At 40.0% G+C, this 14,085-nt stretch overlaps 1 protein-coding gene across 1 annotated transcript in view; it reads right to left on the bottom strand.

Annotated features, from left to right (window-relative positions):
• Nucleotides 1–14,085, bottom strand: part of raver2 (ribonucleoprotein, PTB-binding 2) — a 105,836-nt gene that overhangs the window by 35,291 nt on the left and 56,460 nt on the right. The window contains exons 4-5 of the mRNA XM_074667967.1: nucleotides 6,854–7,161; nucleotides 6,130–6,294 (exon numbers count right to left, since the gene is read on the bottom strand). Coding sequence (XP_074524068.1) covers nucleotides 6,130–6,294; nucleotides 6,854–7,161 — 473 coding nt within the window. The remainder of the gene's footprint in view (nucleotides 1–6,129; nucleotides 6,295–6,853; nucleotides 7,162–14,085) is intronic.

Genomic DNA, 14,085 nt, shown 5'->3' with positions numbered 1-14,085 from the left:
TCCTTTAATCTCTCAACAGAAGTTCTTAAGTCAACTTCTGCAATTATAACTGTTTGAAAAGCAGAAACTGAAATACAAGTGATGTTTTATTGAGTTACCAAGGTCAGAGAGATATTTAATCAAAGTGAAACCAGAGCTCATGTGGAGCTCAATATTAAGTAAATAGATAAACTTTCTGAGGAGAAAACAACCAATGTGTCTGAACTCAAATCACTTCTGAATTTCAAGATAATGATGCAGAAGACAAATGACAGAAAGTTTATAGTGAATGGCATTTTGCTCTGTACAAACTGTATATCAGTGTGTGTGTGTGTGTTTGTGTGTGTGTGTGTGTGTGTGTGTGTGTGTAGAAAGCAAAGATGCTAAACAGAGTGTCTGACAGCTCTTGACCCAGAGTCGTGGTCCCTGGCCGGCACATGCTGCCTGGGTCACCACCGAAGCGACCACCGTGAGGACCACAGCCTGTCAGTTTGTGTGCGTTAGTGTGTGTTTGTGTTGGTGTGTGAGTTTAAATGGCCACATCAGCTGTCTGAGCTGAGTGATGAGGTCACGACAGGCTCGTCACAGCCGTCTGTGAAGGACAGTACGTGACGCTTCACGGTGACAAGTTTCACTGTAAAGACCTTTATGAAGAGATGAAGAAGGACAGATATGAATGTAAATCCTCTGAAACTGGCCTTTCTGATAGTGTTGCTTTGGATCTATAGTTTTCTCTTTTCTACTCAGAGATTTATAATCTAGTCTTTGACGCCACTTTATAAAACTGTTGGCTTAATACTAAAAGTAAACACAGGAAAACAGACTCAGGCTGTTATCAGTTTACACTCCGACCTTTAAATATCTAAGTTATTCTGATCCATCTGTCTATGTGCCATCTTAACATCCCTCCTCTGTCTTTTACATCTAAAGCCTTAAACATGCACAATCCAGACCAAATATGCATACACTTATCTTTGCAAATACATAAATAACCTTCTCTAAAATTTTACATCAGCTCTCCATTTCTCCTCCGATCCTCTATGAGTCCTGACGTCGCCCTTCCTCTCTCTAATAAGTCTGGCATTCTCAGCACTATCCTCCCTCCTTACTGTCTCCGTCCTGCTGTCCTTCTCCTCTAATATGGTTGACATTCTTCACCCTGTCCTCCCTCCATCTCTCCTGGCTGACTCAGGCTAAAGTGCTGCCTGGAGGGCCCTCTTCGTGGGCAGCAGAATTATGGCGCTCAGGGCCAAAGCCACAGGTTAAGTGCACTCTGAGCAGAGGAAAAGTGACAAGGTGGCTGAGCTCTTTGTAGGTGCACTGAGGAGGAAGAGGGTTTATATAAAACAGGCTGGAGATGACGGCAGCAGGACATCAGGTTATGATCTACTATAAGTGAATATATGGCAAACAGACTCTTCTCTCCAGGTGTTGCACTGTTTAAATCTCTTTGAGCAGAGGATTTCTTCTTATGCTGCTCTGCAAGGAGGCTAAAAGGAACCTTAGAAGAGCGCTGCACAAAAAATGTAATTTCATCATCACTGCAATATAAACACACTGAGCAAAAGAGAGTCTGAGATGCTATTTTTGTACCAGTGTCATCCATTCAAACTCAGCATGCACACACTTTCCTCAATGTGGATCATACGTTTATTAGATTTAACCAATCATACAAGGCTCGGTTGGTGTCAAATTGATGGTGATCGTGAAAAGAAAGAAATAGACCTCTGTTCATATTTCTTTTGTTGTAGGACAGATGATGAAGCATTCAGAAGACTGGACTTTGTGCTCAGGCCTAAATAAACACTTTGCACATATTATTTTGTGTGTGGGCAAAAACACTGGCAGCCAAGGCTAAAGCAGATATAACTTGTGATTTCTTTTCTAACAAAGCATTAATTTCAGGCTATTTTTCATGTTTAATGAGAATAAATTTGCTTTATTTATAATGTTGGCATTCAAGAGGTGGTGAGAAGGAGGATTCTACAGTTGTGGAAATTGTTAACATGAGAAACAAAGCCCTCTGGTGTTTCAAAATATATCAACCTGTATAAACAAGACAGTCTGCTTAAAGTGCTTCTGGATATATCTCCTCGGACAGAGAGGATGCACAGGGAGTAAGTGGTCATGGAGCCATCGATGATGCATCAAAGTTACATCTTAAAAACTGAGCACATCAGGTCAAATGTTCAGAAACTGGAGCAAAGATTTTGATCCTTCACATTTTTGCCATTGCTGGTGACCCAGATGGCACAACTAAATGTTACAACATTTTAACTTTGTCTATGATGGTGTTGAAGTTTTTCCCATGACAGGAAGTGGATCACAGCTCAGTGTAAGACAGGTTAAATGTAGCAGCTGGGAACAAAGAGGAATGTTAAATTTTTGTGAGAAGACTTGAGTTTTATTTTGAACAGCAACCAAAAAACAGCAAATAAATTATGTATCTATTTATTATTAGATATAAACTCAAAACAAAAAGTTGGGAAAAGTGTGTTTGATCATTTCTTTGTTGTAACAATCCTTCTAAAAAATTAAATCTCAAACTGTTGGGAAACTTGTTTAATTCACTTTTAAATGGTGTCACATTTTAAGGAACTTTTGTGGGATGAGCAGCAACACTCAGTAAATTAAGGTGCACACATGAAAACTTTGCCAAATCTTTCCTGCCAATGCCAAACAGCTCATCCTGCCATTTCTACTGACTCTTGTTTTGAGCTTTTGATGCCCTTGAATGCTGAAATAAACAGGCAGCGGACGTATTGCCAAGAAGCACTGTTACCATAAAGGAATAATGTACTAAAAAATAATTGCCTTAGTTTCTAGCTAAGCTTGGGTTAAAAAAAACATAAAACTGATTTTCAAAAAACATAACATTTAGAGTAAAGAGATCGTTGTAAGGGTTGTAAAGGACTCTTAAAGTTTTTACAAGTGTAACCCCCCAGCCTGGTAGAAATCAAATGACCTCAAACTATTTTCTTTACGCTTAAATATAAAAAAGGACAGTCTTATAATGTCTTAAAATTTGTTATTATTTCTCTATATTTATTAAACTTTTATCTGTTACTTATGTCTGATAACGCGTAGACATGTAAGGTCATACAGTTTACTAGTTTAGCATTATTAGGGATGGGTACCTTTCACATTTGAAACGATATGGTACCGATTCCCGGTACCTGGCAGCCGATACCGGTACTAAACGGTACCAATTTTCTGTTCTTTTTTGTGTTTATGTGGTAAAAAAATCGATTTGTTTAATACTGAAATGTATATTTTTTTCAATTTAACATATTTATTCTTCAACATATAACTTTGCAATGCTGTGTTCATGTCCAGTCTAGAAAATCACCTATTCTTCCGCTCCCTCACAGTCACAAGATGTGTTTAGGTACCTAAACATGGTACCTTTTGACTTTTGATTTTTTTAATACCACTAAAATGTAGAAAAAAAAATTGTGCCGTTTGGTTTGGTTAATATTCATCCAAGGAAAAATGTCAACAAGAAAAAATTGATATGAGAATATCTGTAAACAGTCCAGCACGTTGACTGTGTACAATGATGGACTACACACAAGCCACTCCAAGTGAAGCCAGAACTCTGCAGCTCCCCCTGGTGTCTAAAGTATAGATTTTGAAACCTCCTCCATGACAAAGAATGGGACTAAAGTATATCTTTATATTAGGGCTGCAACGATGAATCAATAAAAATTGATGAGTAAAGGTGTCGACAACGTTTTCCCATAGTCGACGCACTGTGCTTCACCATTACTGTATTAGTTTGTTTTCAGTTTATTTGTCTTCTTCCATTTTGTTGAAGTATCTATATTTATTTATATGTCAGAGTTATCTGTGTGAGCATGTTTACAGATGAGTTAAGATCAGCTTAAAACACTGTGACAAATTTTAGCTGCTAAAGTGATTGAATCTTTCCCTGTGTGTGATGTTCCTCCATCCTTTTTATCGAAAGCTTGGGCCTCAAGTATTCTCTTGCACACACTCTCAAGTGCAGCACGAACAAGCACGAACAAGCACAAACACACATAACACACACACACACACACACACACACACACACACACACACACACACACACACACACACACACACACACACACACACACACACACACACACACACACACACACACACACACACACACACACAAACACACAGAGGCACATTCTGTACAGTACATAAAAAATGCTGAACCGTGGGTCAAAGCCTGCTGGCTCTGCAACAGCGAAGCAACATGAGCTAAACACCCACAAAGCATCATGGGACCAGAATGATGTGGGTGTATTGATTTCCATGTGGGAGTGGGGCAGAAAGGTGGAGCTAAAACGGGAGATGCAGAGGATGACAGATACCCGCTGAGTGTCGAGTGATGTGTGAGTGGTCATGTGGGGGTGGAGTGAAGCAGGGCGGTGTGTGACACAGCTGAACCACAGAGTTAAAAAAAACAGAGCAAAGGGTGAGGGGAGGAGTTGCAGGGTGGGGCTGGAGTCGCAGCAGCCACACCTCACCATGGACACGGTTGCTTGGTGATTCTGAGTCTACATCAGCACCTCTCACCTGTGGTGTTTGACTGATGAGGTCACATGCTCAGACGTGTGCTTCAATCTGCTGCCAAAACCATCAATCTCTGAGAGGGTGAGACACGTAATCTGGAGCATTTATCTCGTATATTGGTGCCACAGCTGGGCGGACATGTTCGGTGAGACGTAGCCTCTGCAGTAGATCATTTCTCAGAGCTCATTGTGCTTGTACAAGATGTAAAACTCAACACTGTCACATTATTCATTGTCTGTTGTCATATTTACCATATTACTTGTAATGTCCTCTCTCCATTCAAACACCATGAAACAGTTGGAGATAATAACTGTCCAGCTTTTTTCCTAGTAATGCAGAGAGCTTTAGAGTCTCAATGTCTGGACACCTGATCTCATACTAACACTACGCAGTGATATTATGAGGTGCCCATCACACAGCAGGAAATCCACACATTTATTCCTCTGGATTAAGCTGTTTGGGTCCAGATTGGGATGTCTGAATCACAGTCTTAACAATCACATCACAGCCAGTCCAAGCACTTTTAATTAATCTGGGATCAGTGATATGAGCTGATATCTATTTTTATTTTGGCTTGATTCTGCATATTTTGTTGTTTTTCACCCTTTACAGCCTGAGAAACTTGCTGTATTAACTGAGTTAATGCAGCAATTTCTGCTTCAAAGACCAGTGATGCACAATGATAGGTTTGTCTCTGTTTGATGGAGTTAAAAATAAACCTAGTGGTCCAAGTGACACCAAACAAGGACTTTCAGTTTGTAGCTGACAAATCTGCAGCAGCTGCATGCTGCTGCAATGTCAACATCTCTAAGAAATGCTTAAAGAGGGGATACACACCACAGGATAATCGGGCTGATTTTTGTTCCAATCTCCAACTCACGATCAAAGCCAGCAAAGGCCTGATTGTCTGAAGTTTGCAAATGACAGTGTGTGTGGTTTTCCTGTGGTGTGGGGTGTGTTAAGTGTGATTTTGTCTCGCAAGCCTCACAGAATGTAATGTCATGTGTATCGGAGCAAAGCCAATCAAGACACGAGCTGAGTAAGCTGACTGACAGAAGAGGAAGTACTAAATCGATCTCTTATACTTGTGATAATTTAACTCACCACTAACTCGCACTGTATGCATACAGCCCATACCCCTACCCTCTCCATTACTTTTTCCATGATCAATTTTTTTGTGTGTGTGTTTTTCTTTCCCAAAATTAAAGAGGTTGAAAACAACCATCATTGCTTTTTACCATTCGTCCATCATGCTTGTTTACACTGAAGCTATGTTTTAATACGCAAGATTTGGAGAGCCTTGGAGAAGTTGGTACTCTGCTGAAGAATCGGTTAGTGTGTGGTCTGCCCTCCAGGGCAGACTACACACTTTAAAATCAGAAGAGACAGATCTTGTGAGATATGTCTTTTTTATCATGAAGTGTGTGGTCTCTAAATGAGTGAAGCTTTGAAGAATCCTGTAATGTGTGCCAGCCTTAAGTCTTTCCCTCATCAATCTGATGATGATGAATCATTCTGGTTCAGAAAGCAAAGGGGTCTAACCTTTTCAGGCATTTAATCCCTGACAGAGTACAGTCTCACCTGGCAGAAGACCGGTTTGTAGGTTTCAGAGAAGAGCTGAGCGAGTTCTTCAGAGTCACAGAGGTCCAGTGGCAGCCGGTTCACACACAGACATTTGGAGTGCAGGTTCTCCTCCTGGCTCAGCTGATTGACGTCCATCCACTGCACCATTAACGATCGATCCCCCTGCATGATCAAAAAGCATTATTCAGATTCAGGTTTTTAAATTCTCCCTGCTCTACACAAGTTACCTCCAAAGGCTACCTCTGAAAAATAAACATTGATAAATTTAGATTCATGAGCTTTTTTGTATTCACCCCCTTGGCTGAAAAGTTCTGATTTGAAGGATTTTCAGATCTTGAGTTGCACTTCAGTTTAGAGTTTGTGTCCCAAATACAAGGTCAAAAAAACAGTGAGATGTTTTATGTTCAGCTATGCTTATGCAATAATTTTTAACTCCATTCTTTTAAAACAAATTAAACTGTCAGGACACATAGTGAACTCTTCCCGATTCAGCCAGTTAATCATGACGGATGACGACCATTTAAACCCATGTTTTTTGGACTTGAAGGTGTATCACTCCTCTTTCCGACTATTTGAGTGTTTAAACAACACCAAAGCCAAAATGTAACGTAACATCTAAAGCAGTTAAATAAAACAGTTGGACTTCATGAGACTTTGACTCCTGACACATTTTTGTTTTAAGGATTAATCTAGCAACACAGTGGCCTCTGCTTTCACTCACCAGAGGTCGGCCCAGCAGCTCAGATCGGGCCCGAGAAGCAGAGTCCTTCTTCATGTACTCCACAAACCCGTATCCTTTGGAGTGCCCTGTCAGCTCGCTGTACACCAGGAAGGAGCGCTCGATGTTCCCATAGGCGCGCACCAGCTCCTCAAACTGCTGAGCAGTGAAGGTGTGGGGCAGGTTGGTGAGGCAGAGCAGGGAGTCGGTGGGCTGCAGGGTGACGTTGATCAGGCGTCCGCGTACAGTGCTGTGATGGAGGGAGCGGATGGCATCCTGAGCCTGGTCCCCGTTCAGCAAAGTCACAAAGGCTGGAGGAGGGGACATTATGGAGACAGCGACGAGAGGAAAAGACGGACAAAGAGACGAAAGACGAACACAAAGAAAGAGAGGCACACACATAAGTGGACGGGGACGTGTGCGAGACGTGGAGAAACACAAACATACATTTAAAGCAGACATTCAAAAAACAGGCAGAAAGCAGTTTGTGGAGGGTGCGGGAGGGAGACAGTCAAAAACATGCAAAAAAACAACTCACGTGGAAAGCAAAGGAATAAATGACAGGCCGAATGTGGCAGAGTGACGAAAAAATAAAAGAAAAATAAAAAATTGGGCCCAAAACCAAAGACGGACAGTCATAAAGACAGACAGACAGATACACAGAGAGAAAGACAACACATTAGCTAGAGAGCCACACACACACACACACACACACACACACACACACACACACACACACACACACACACACATACACACACACACCTTATCCTATCATAAACAACATTCTGACCTCAGTGTGTTTTATATCAAAACGGCCTCACTGACATGTTTGCGTCTTTTTTTCCTCCTTGCAAATATTTTATCTCCTTTTTCTGAAGCTGCACGAAGAATAACAGACTTATTTTATTTCTGTACCCATAAAGCAGTGCAGGTTATCACCTTACAGAAGCTGTTAGTCTTTTCACAGGGAGGTCAGAGGGGATTGTTGTGTTATACCATAAAAATGAGAACAGCTGACTTTATGTCCTGTTGCTCCATAAAGTGGGCTTTAAATATTCGTGTCAGGTTACAAACCAGTCAGTGAGACCTTCTCAGACTTTTATAAGCTTGTCTTTTGTTTAGCAGTGCAAGCTAGCTCAGTGATAAATCATGGTGTGCAAAGTGCCATGGATAAAACCCACACTCACAGTCATAAAGAAATGTTTTTAGGTGTCATGTCAGAAGCTTTTAGAGCCTTAAACAGTCTCACACTTAAAAAGCAAGAACTTATTGGCTGTGAGAAAAGGCTCATAGGTCCATAAAGTGCAACTAAACACTGAAAATGTGTGTTTGTGTGTAAGACTGCCAGTATTAAAAATAAAAATAAACAAAGGAAGCACCACTGAATCTTTTGAAGGGCTGTACTACACCATCTCTAAAATCAAGCATCATCTCAAGATCAGTTTCAGACTAAGTATATTAAATTACCTACTGCAGCTTTAAAAAAAAAAAAAGCTAATGCCATGTATGAATTACAAAAATGACTCCAAAAACTACCACATTCAATTTTAAGGGGCTACAAAGGCACAAAATTCTAACACTGACAATAAAAGTATGGAAAATGATCAAACACTGTCCTTAAACATATTGCACACACAGCTGAGGACGGGAAAACACAGGAACCTACTTTTTACAGACAGGTAGAGAAATATGTGCAACATGATTTTCAACCACCTCCCCAAAAGTTGCTAGGTGCTGCCCTTTTGGTTATGGCAGCTCTCTCTTCTTTGTCCGTTTCTTGTAATTTTTTCATCTCTTTTTTGTCATCTTTGCATTTGGAGTGGATCATTATTTTTTATGGCTCATTTGTAGGTCATGGACACTGGATATTTTCACTATTTTTGCTCCTGTGTTTGTGTGGAGATCCTACATGTAACTATGGCTGCATTGTCTTCATGTGAACTCAGCTGTTAGCAGCCTGTAGCATGTCAATGCTAATTAGTGCAAGACCTGATGTTTCCCCACAAGGTGAGGAGAAGGAGGAGAGGACGACATGCTGGTACTCAGGTGTGAGCTAAGAAGTGACGACATCGACCTGTCCTTCCATCCATCATTATTGGGAATGTAAGATCTATCTCCAATAAGATGGACGAGCTAGCTGTGCTAACCCAGCAACAGAGGGAATATCATCATCTGTTTTCTTATGGACCTTTTTGCACTTTCTATACACTTTGTTACTTTTGTTTTCTTGTTTGCTGCTGTGAATCCTGAATTTCCCCAGGGTTAAAAAAAAGTATTTCTATTCTATTCTATTCTATTCTATTGCATTGTATTGTATTGTATTGTATTCTATTCTATTCTAAAACACTCGTGTAGGCTCTACAGAGCCAGGCCTGGACCAGCTCCAGAGGCCAGCAGAATCTGACTGGTGATGCACTGAGTAGCTCTCGGGTTTAGCTGTTTACATGAGCTAAAAGAGCACTTCAGATGCAAGAAGTGAAAACCAAATTCAGAACCTCTTGTCACCCTGAGAGTGTGAAAAGACAAACAGAATTCATTTAAATTGTAAACATCTAACCATAGCTGTGAGCAAGGCCATAACAAGTGAGTGCTATCTAATACTGAGAAATAACAGCTGAGGTCTAATGTATCCATAGTAACATTAATATTTAAACCGACCTGCAAAACTTTTCAGAAAGGGAGACAACTGTGAAAAGTTTAATACAGTTTCTTTCCCCCTAAGCTCAAACTCTTGTTGCTAGCCAAACAGAGGAATGGTCAAAACCTGATTTATCAAAGCAAAAAAGGAGAGGTTGTCATCTTAACTCTTTTAATTTTTGTTTTTCAAGTGATGACCTAACCTGCCTCTGTCCTGACCCTGCAGTTGTGCATACATTGTCCTTGAAGTTTTCATCAATGATAACACAAATATCTAACGTGTTTAAAAAGCTACTGTTCAGAAAACTGATGAACCCAAGAGGTTTGTTTTGAGTCACACATAAAATCTAAAAGATGATTTTATATCAGGGACTTAATGTGACATTTTTTTGATACAGATTTAAATAGAAGTATGTTTTTAAAATACCTTATAAGTATAACACTTTTCTTGCAGGACAATCTAAGATATATTTAATATATAAATGCTAAGAGGGCACTTAATTTAATCCATTAAGAGGCCACCTAAGAAGGCATCTTCTGAATTTTTATCTACTTGGGGGGCACCCGAGGAGGCATGCTATTACATTTTATTTACTGGGGAGCCATCCAGAATATGCTTTGTTTACATCTTACCTTACTGAATAAGTATTAATAGGGCACTCTGTTTACATTGTATCCTCTTACAACAACATTTTCACAAAAAGGTCACTAGACAGGACAGTTTATAATGTTTTATCCACTGCAAAGTCATCCGGATGGGCTCTTCTGCTCCTCAACTGTTGTTTGATGCAGTTTTTTTTTTTTTTTTACCAGAATAATCCCTTACACAAGACACAGATTGACTTCCTGATTACAAGCTGATTTATACTTAGACTCCATGTTTGAATTGAAGACATGATAACAAACACTGTGGAGGATTTGATCGAGCAGAGTATCATTTATAGCTTTTGTGCTCCATCACAGCTGACAGAGAATCAACTTCTAGCTGACATATTTAAAATTCAGGATTGCTTGAAGAGCTGAAACCAAAGGGGTTCAATACTTTTATACAAAGAGATCTCAGAGTGTGAATATGGAAGTGGCAATGATTGATACGGGTATGTATTATGATCTATAATTTGATAATGATTATAGCTTAGGGATTTTACTGATATGGAAGGAGCCAAAAGAAACCAGTTAAACTGTCTGGTTTTCCTGCTTTTTCATACTTACTTCTTTAAATAAATAATACAATTTCTTGTTTTTAAAACCTGGGTTGTACTTTATGCTCAATATCTTCTTCACATTTGTTTTTCTTAGGTCTGACCTTCTGAGAGTGGCCTTTTGGACCCCTGATGGGCCTATGCATTAATTAGTACAGAAAAAAAAGAGTATGTTGATTTGCCTTTCCACCAAAGGTGAGAATAATTAAGTATATTTTAGTTTAATTAGACAAAGCTTCAAAACAAGTGGTCACTTTTGTGCCTCAGCTTGTCAGTCTGGGGAAACTTAACCCAGAGGTTTAAGTTAATGGGTTCATGCTTATTGGTATTCAATGATGCAGATAAATGAGTCAGACAGAAGTGAAAACTATTATAAGAAAATCAAAAGATGATTCATGTTCTTTGGCTTCTGTTTCCTGGTCTTCAATCGCTTCACACACCTTCAAAAGGATTCAGTTGAAAAATGCAACACATCACGTAACGCCAAGTGTCTTAGTCTGATCCTGGGTGAACAACAAACAGTCCTGCCCCCACAGGAAATGCAAAGCTAAACGCTGGAGTTTAGCATCCAGGCCCACAAATCACTCAGCCACTGTGTGTTAAATTATTCAAATGAAAACACTGGCAGCTGGTGTCTCAGCAACAGAAGGAGCAACACAGCCAGAAAACATGAGAGCTATGAGAGCTAAAAAGAAAAGCTGCTTCAATCAAAAGTAGTGCTGATGATGATTGCCCGGTTCATGGCTTATTACATGGATGCTGAGTCCATTTTTAAGGCCACAGGTTCAGCAATTTGATAACAAACATATCTAAAACTTCAGCTCGAACCTCATTAACAACCTCTGAGTCATTCTCCAATTTATGACCATTTTCCACCGACAGTCAGCAAGCAGACTGCTTAAAAAGTTAAACTTGTGGCTGTGTTAAAGTAAAACAAGAAAACTTCAAAATGACCCAACTTTACAAACTTGAGGTCTGATGAACAGTTTAAACCTAAAGTCAAGATAGATTATTGTATATAAGGAAAATAAAACTATTCTTTTTTTTATCGCTTAAGAAAGACAACTATCTCTAAGGGCCTATCTCCACTGACAGCATCTTTCTGCACTTGTTCTCCCCAATTTTCTATGACACTAAAGCAAAGAATGGCAAGTACCTAGAGGCTGTTTTGTGGTCACAATCCCCAAGTCTGGTGCAGCTGCTTATGCTAGGACACAACTTCTTTCATCTATTCACTTTTCACTTTTTCTTTGTGCAGAAATACACACAAAGATAAATTTAAAGTGTCAGTGGCAACGACACAGCAAAAGGAAGGGGGACTGAAAATCTGTCTGCTAAAACAGACAGCCAAATTGGGAAGATAAGCACTGCTGAGAAGAGTGTGGAAACTAAAGTTTGTGGAATTTGCCATGGTTAAAAAAACTGTTGCCAGTGGACACATGCCCAAAAGAATTTAATCTAAAAAAAGATTTTTAGACCCAAACAGGTATTTGTCTTTTCAACTTTTAGAGTCAAGAGTCGACTAAACGTATTTTAGAAGAAGAAGCAGATCTGTAAACCCACTGACCTGCACATGAACAATTGTTCACAGCAGCACACAGGCAGATGTCTGCATACTTTGGTTTGAAGACACAGCACGAAGAAGAGACACATGTTATTTTTCTCTTTATAAATGCAGGACTCTTTGACTGAGTGTCTGTGCCATCTTGGCTGGAAAATACTATCTGAAATATGTTGGAAAAAGCAACAATTTGGACATCTGCTCCACAGGAATCTTCAGAGTGGAACATCAGTGTAGGCAGATCTAGTGCAAGGTCAGGACTGAGTAACACAGAAATCCATCCCCACCTCTCGGCATCAACCTGCATGTATTTGTGTTTCTCCTTCTCCTGCATCTGCACCTCTATTGATCTCTGTGTTTTGTCTTTCGGTGCCTTTACTTCCCACAATTCTGCTCTCTGACTGCTGTATTTCTTCATATCTGTTGGCTGTATGCCCATCCGTCCTTTGCTCTCACTCACTCTGTTTCTCTATCTCCATTTCCATGTGCCTCTGTCTGTCTTCAGATACTGCCTCCACCCAAATCAATTACCTCAAAGCCCATCTAATACTCTTACACATACACACTCTCACTCTGTAATGGATCTCTCAGTCTAATCTGGTTTTGACCCGCTAAGTATGCTACCTAACATTAGGCATTACGAGGAGATGGAGAGAATATGGTCTGGGGTTCTCTGCTAAAGCTCTCTCTCGCGCTTTCGACTGGCCTCTAATGACACCATGCAGCCAGACAAGTGGGGGCTGACGTCAAATCCTGCTCGATACTTTCTCTGGCAGTCAAAGGGAGAACGCTCAGACTCTTAAATAGCTTACAAAATAATCTCATAATTCACAGCCTGGCAATCATTGAGTGGGCTACCAAGTGAACTTTGTCAAGAGGAAACATGAAAAAAGATTTCACAAAAGCGCCAGCGCCTTAATTATGGGTCTCGGCTTGTGAACGTGTCGATTATTCCACCATGTTCCGATGAGGAGTGTGTAGGGGTGCAGGGAAAGAAAAGAAATCTTCTGCTGAAATCACCTCTAAGGCTGCAATTCGGCTGCCACAGCCCTTGTTGAAGGAGCTAATTAAAAAACAGGGGCGATACGAAAGGCACAGCGAAACCCTCAAACTTGAGGGGCAGGTCCTCAGGCTGTGTGGAAGGTGGTCCCACTGTTTCATCTCAGCCTCGAGGCCTACATGAAAGTCTCACGTGGAGAGGAAATGCTCAAGGAAATAAACAACTCAGTGGGCTCCAGAACCTGAGCTCCACTTACATGCGTCTTTGTCCTATTAGCACCGTGCTTTACCCATGCACACTTAATAATTAACAAACAAACATGTTATTGTCACATCTGAAGATCGACCAGGGTTTTTTCAGATGCGTATGTGGCATTAATTTATGGATTGTAGTGTCTTACAGACTACTGAATTGTGTTACTTTACTTAATCAGATTTTTCATACCTTAGCTCATCAATAATGGAGAATCAGCAGAAGCCCTGAGCTTGTTTCTCTGCACTGGAAAAAACTGAAATCTTATCAAGTGTTTGTGTCTTATTTTCAGTACAAAATGTCTTTTTAGACTTAATATGAGCCACATTCACCTGACCGGTCCAGAAAAAAGTCTTGTTTCAGGCTATTTATAGACAAAAATGAGGTCTGAATTGCTTGTAACAACTGAAAAAAAAAATCTGCCAGAAGAATAAGAAAAAGTTTCTTGTATTAAGACATTATCTAGTTTTAAGCTAATTTTTGAGCATATTTTCTTGTTCCATTGGCAGATTTTTCACTTTTTACAAGCAATTCAAACCTCATTTTTGTCTTTAAATAACTTGAAACAAGACATTTTCTT

Source organism: Halichoeres trimaculatus, unplaced genomic scaffold, assembly GCF_033239565.1.
Source record: "Halichoeres trimaculatus isolate MK-OKI-2021-1 unplaced genomic scaffold, fHalTri1.1 fHalTri1_scaffold_4, whole genome shotgun sequence".
Classification (NCBI taxonomy): domain Eukaryota; kingdom Metazoa; phylum Chordata; class Actinopteri; order Labriformes; family Labridae; genus Halichoeres; species Halichoeres trimaculatus.
This window is presented reverse-complemented; position numbering and strand designations above follow the sequence as displayed.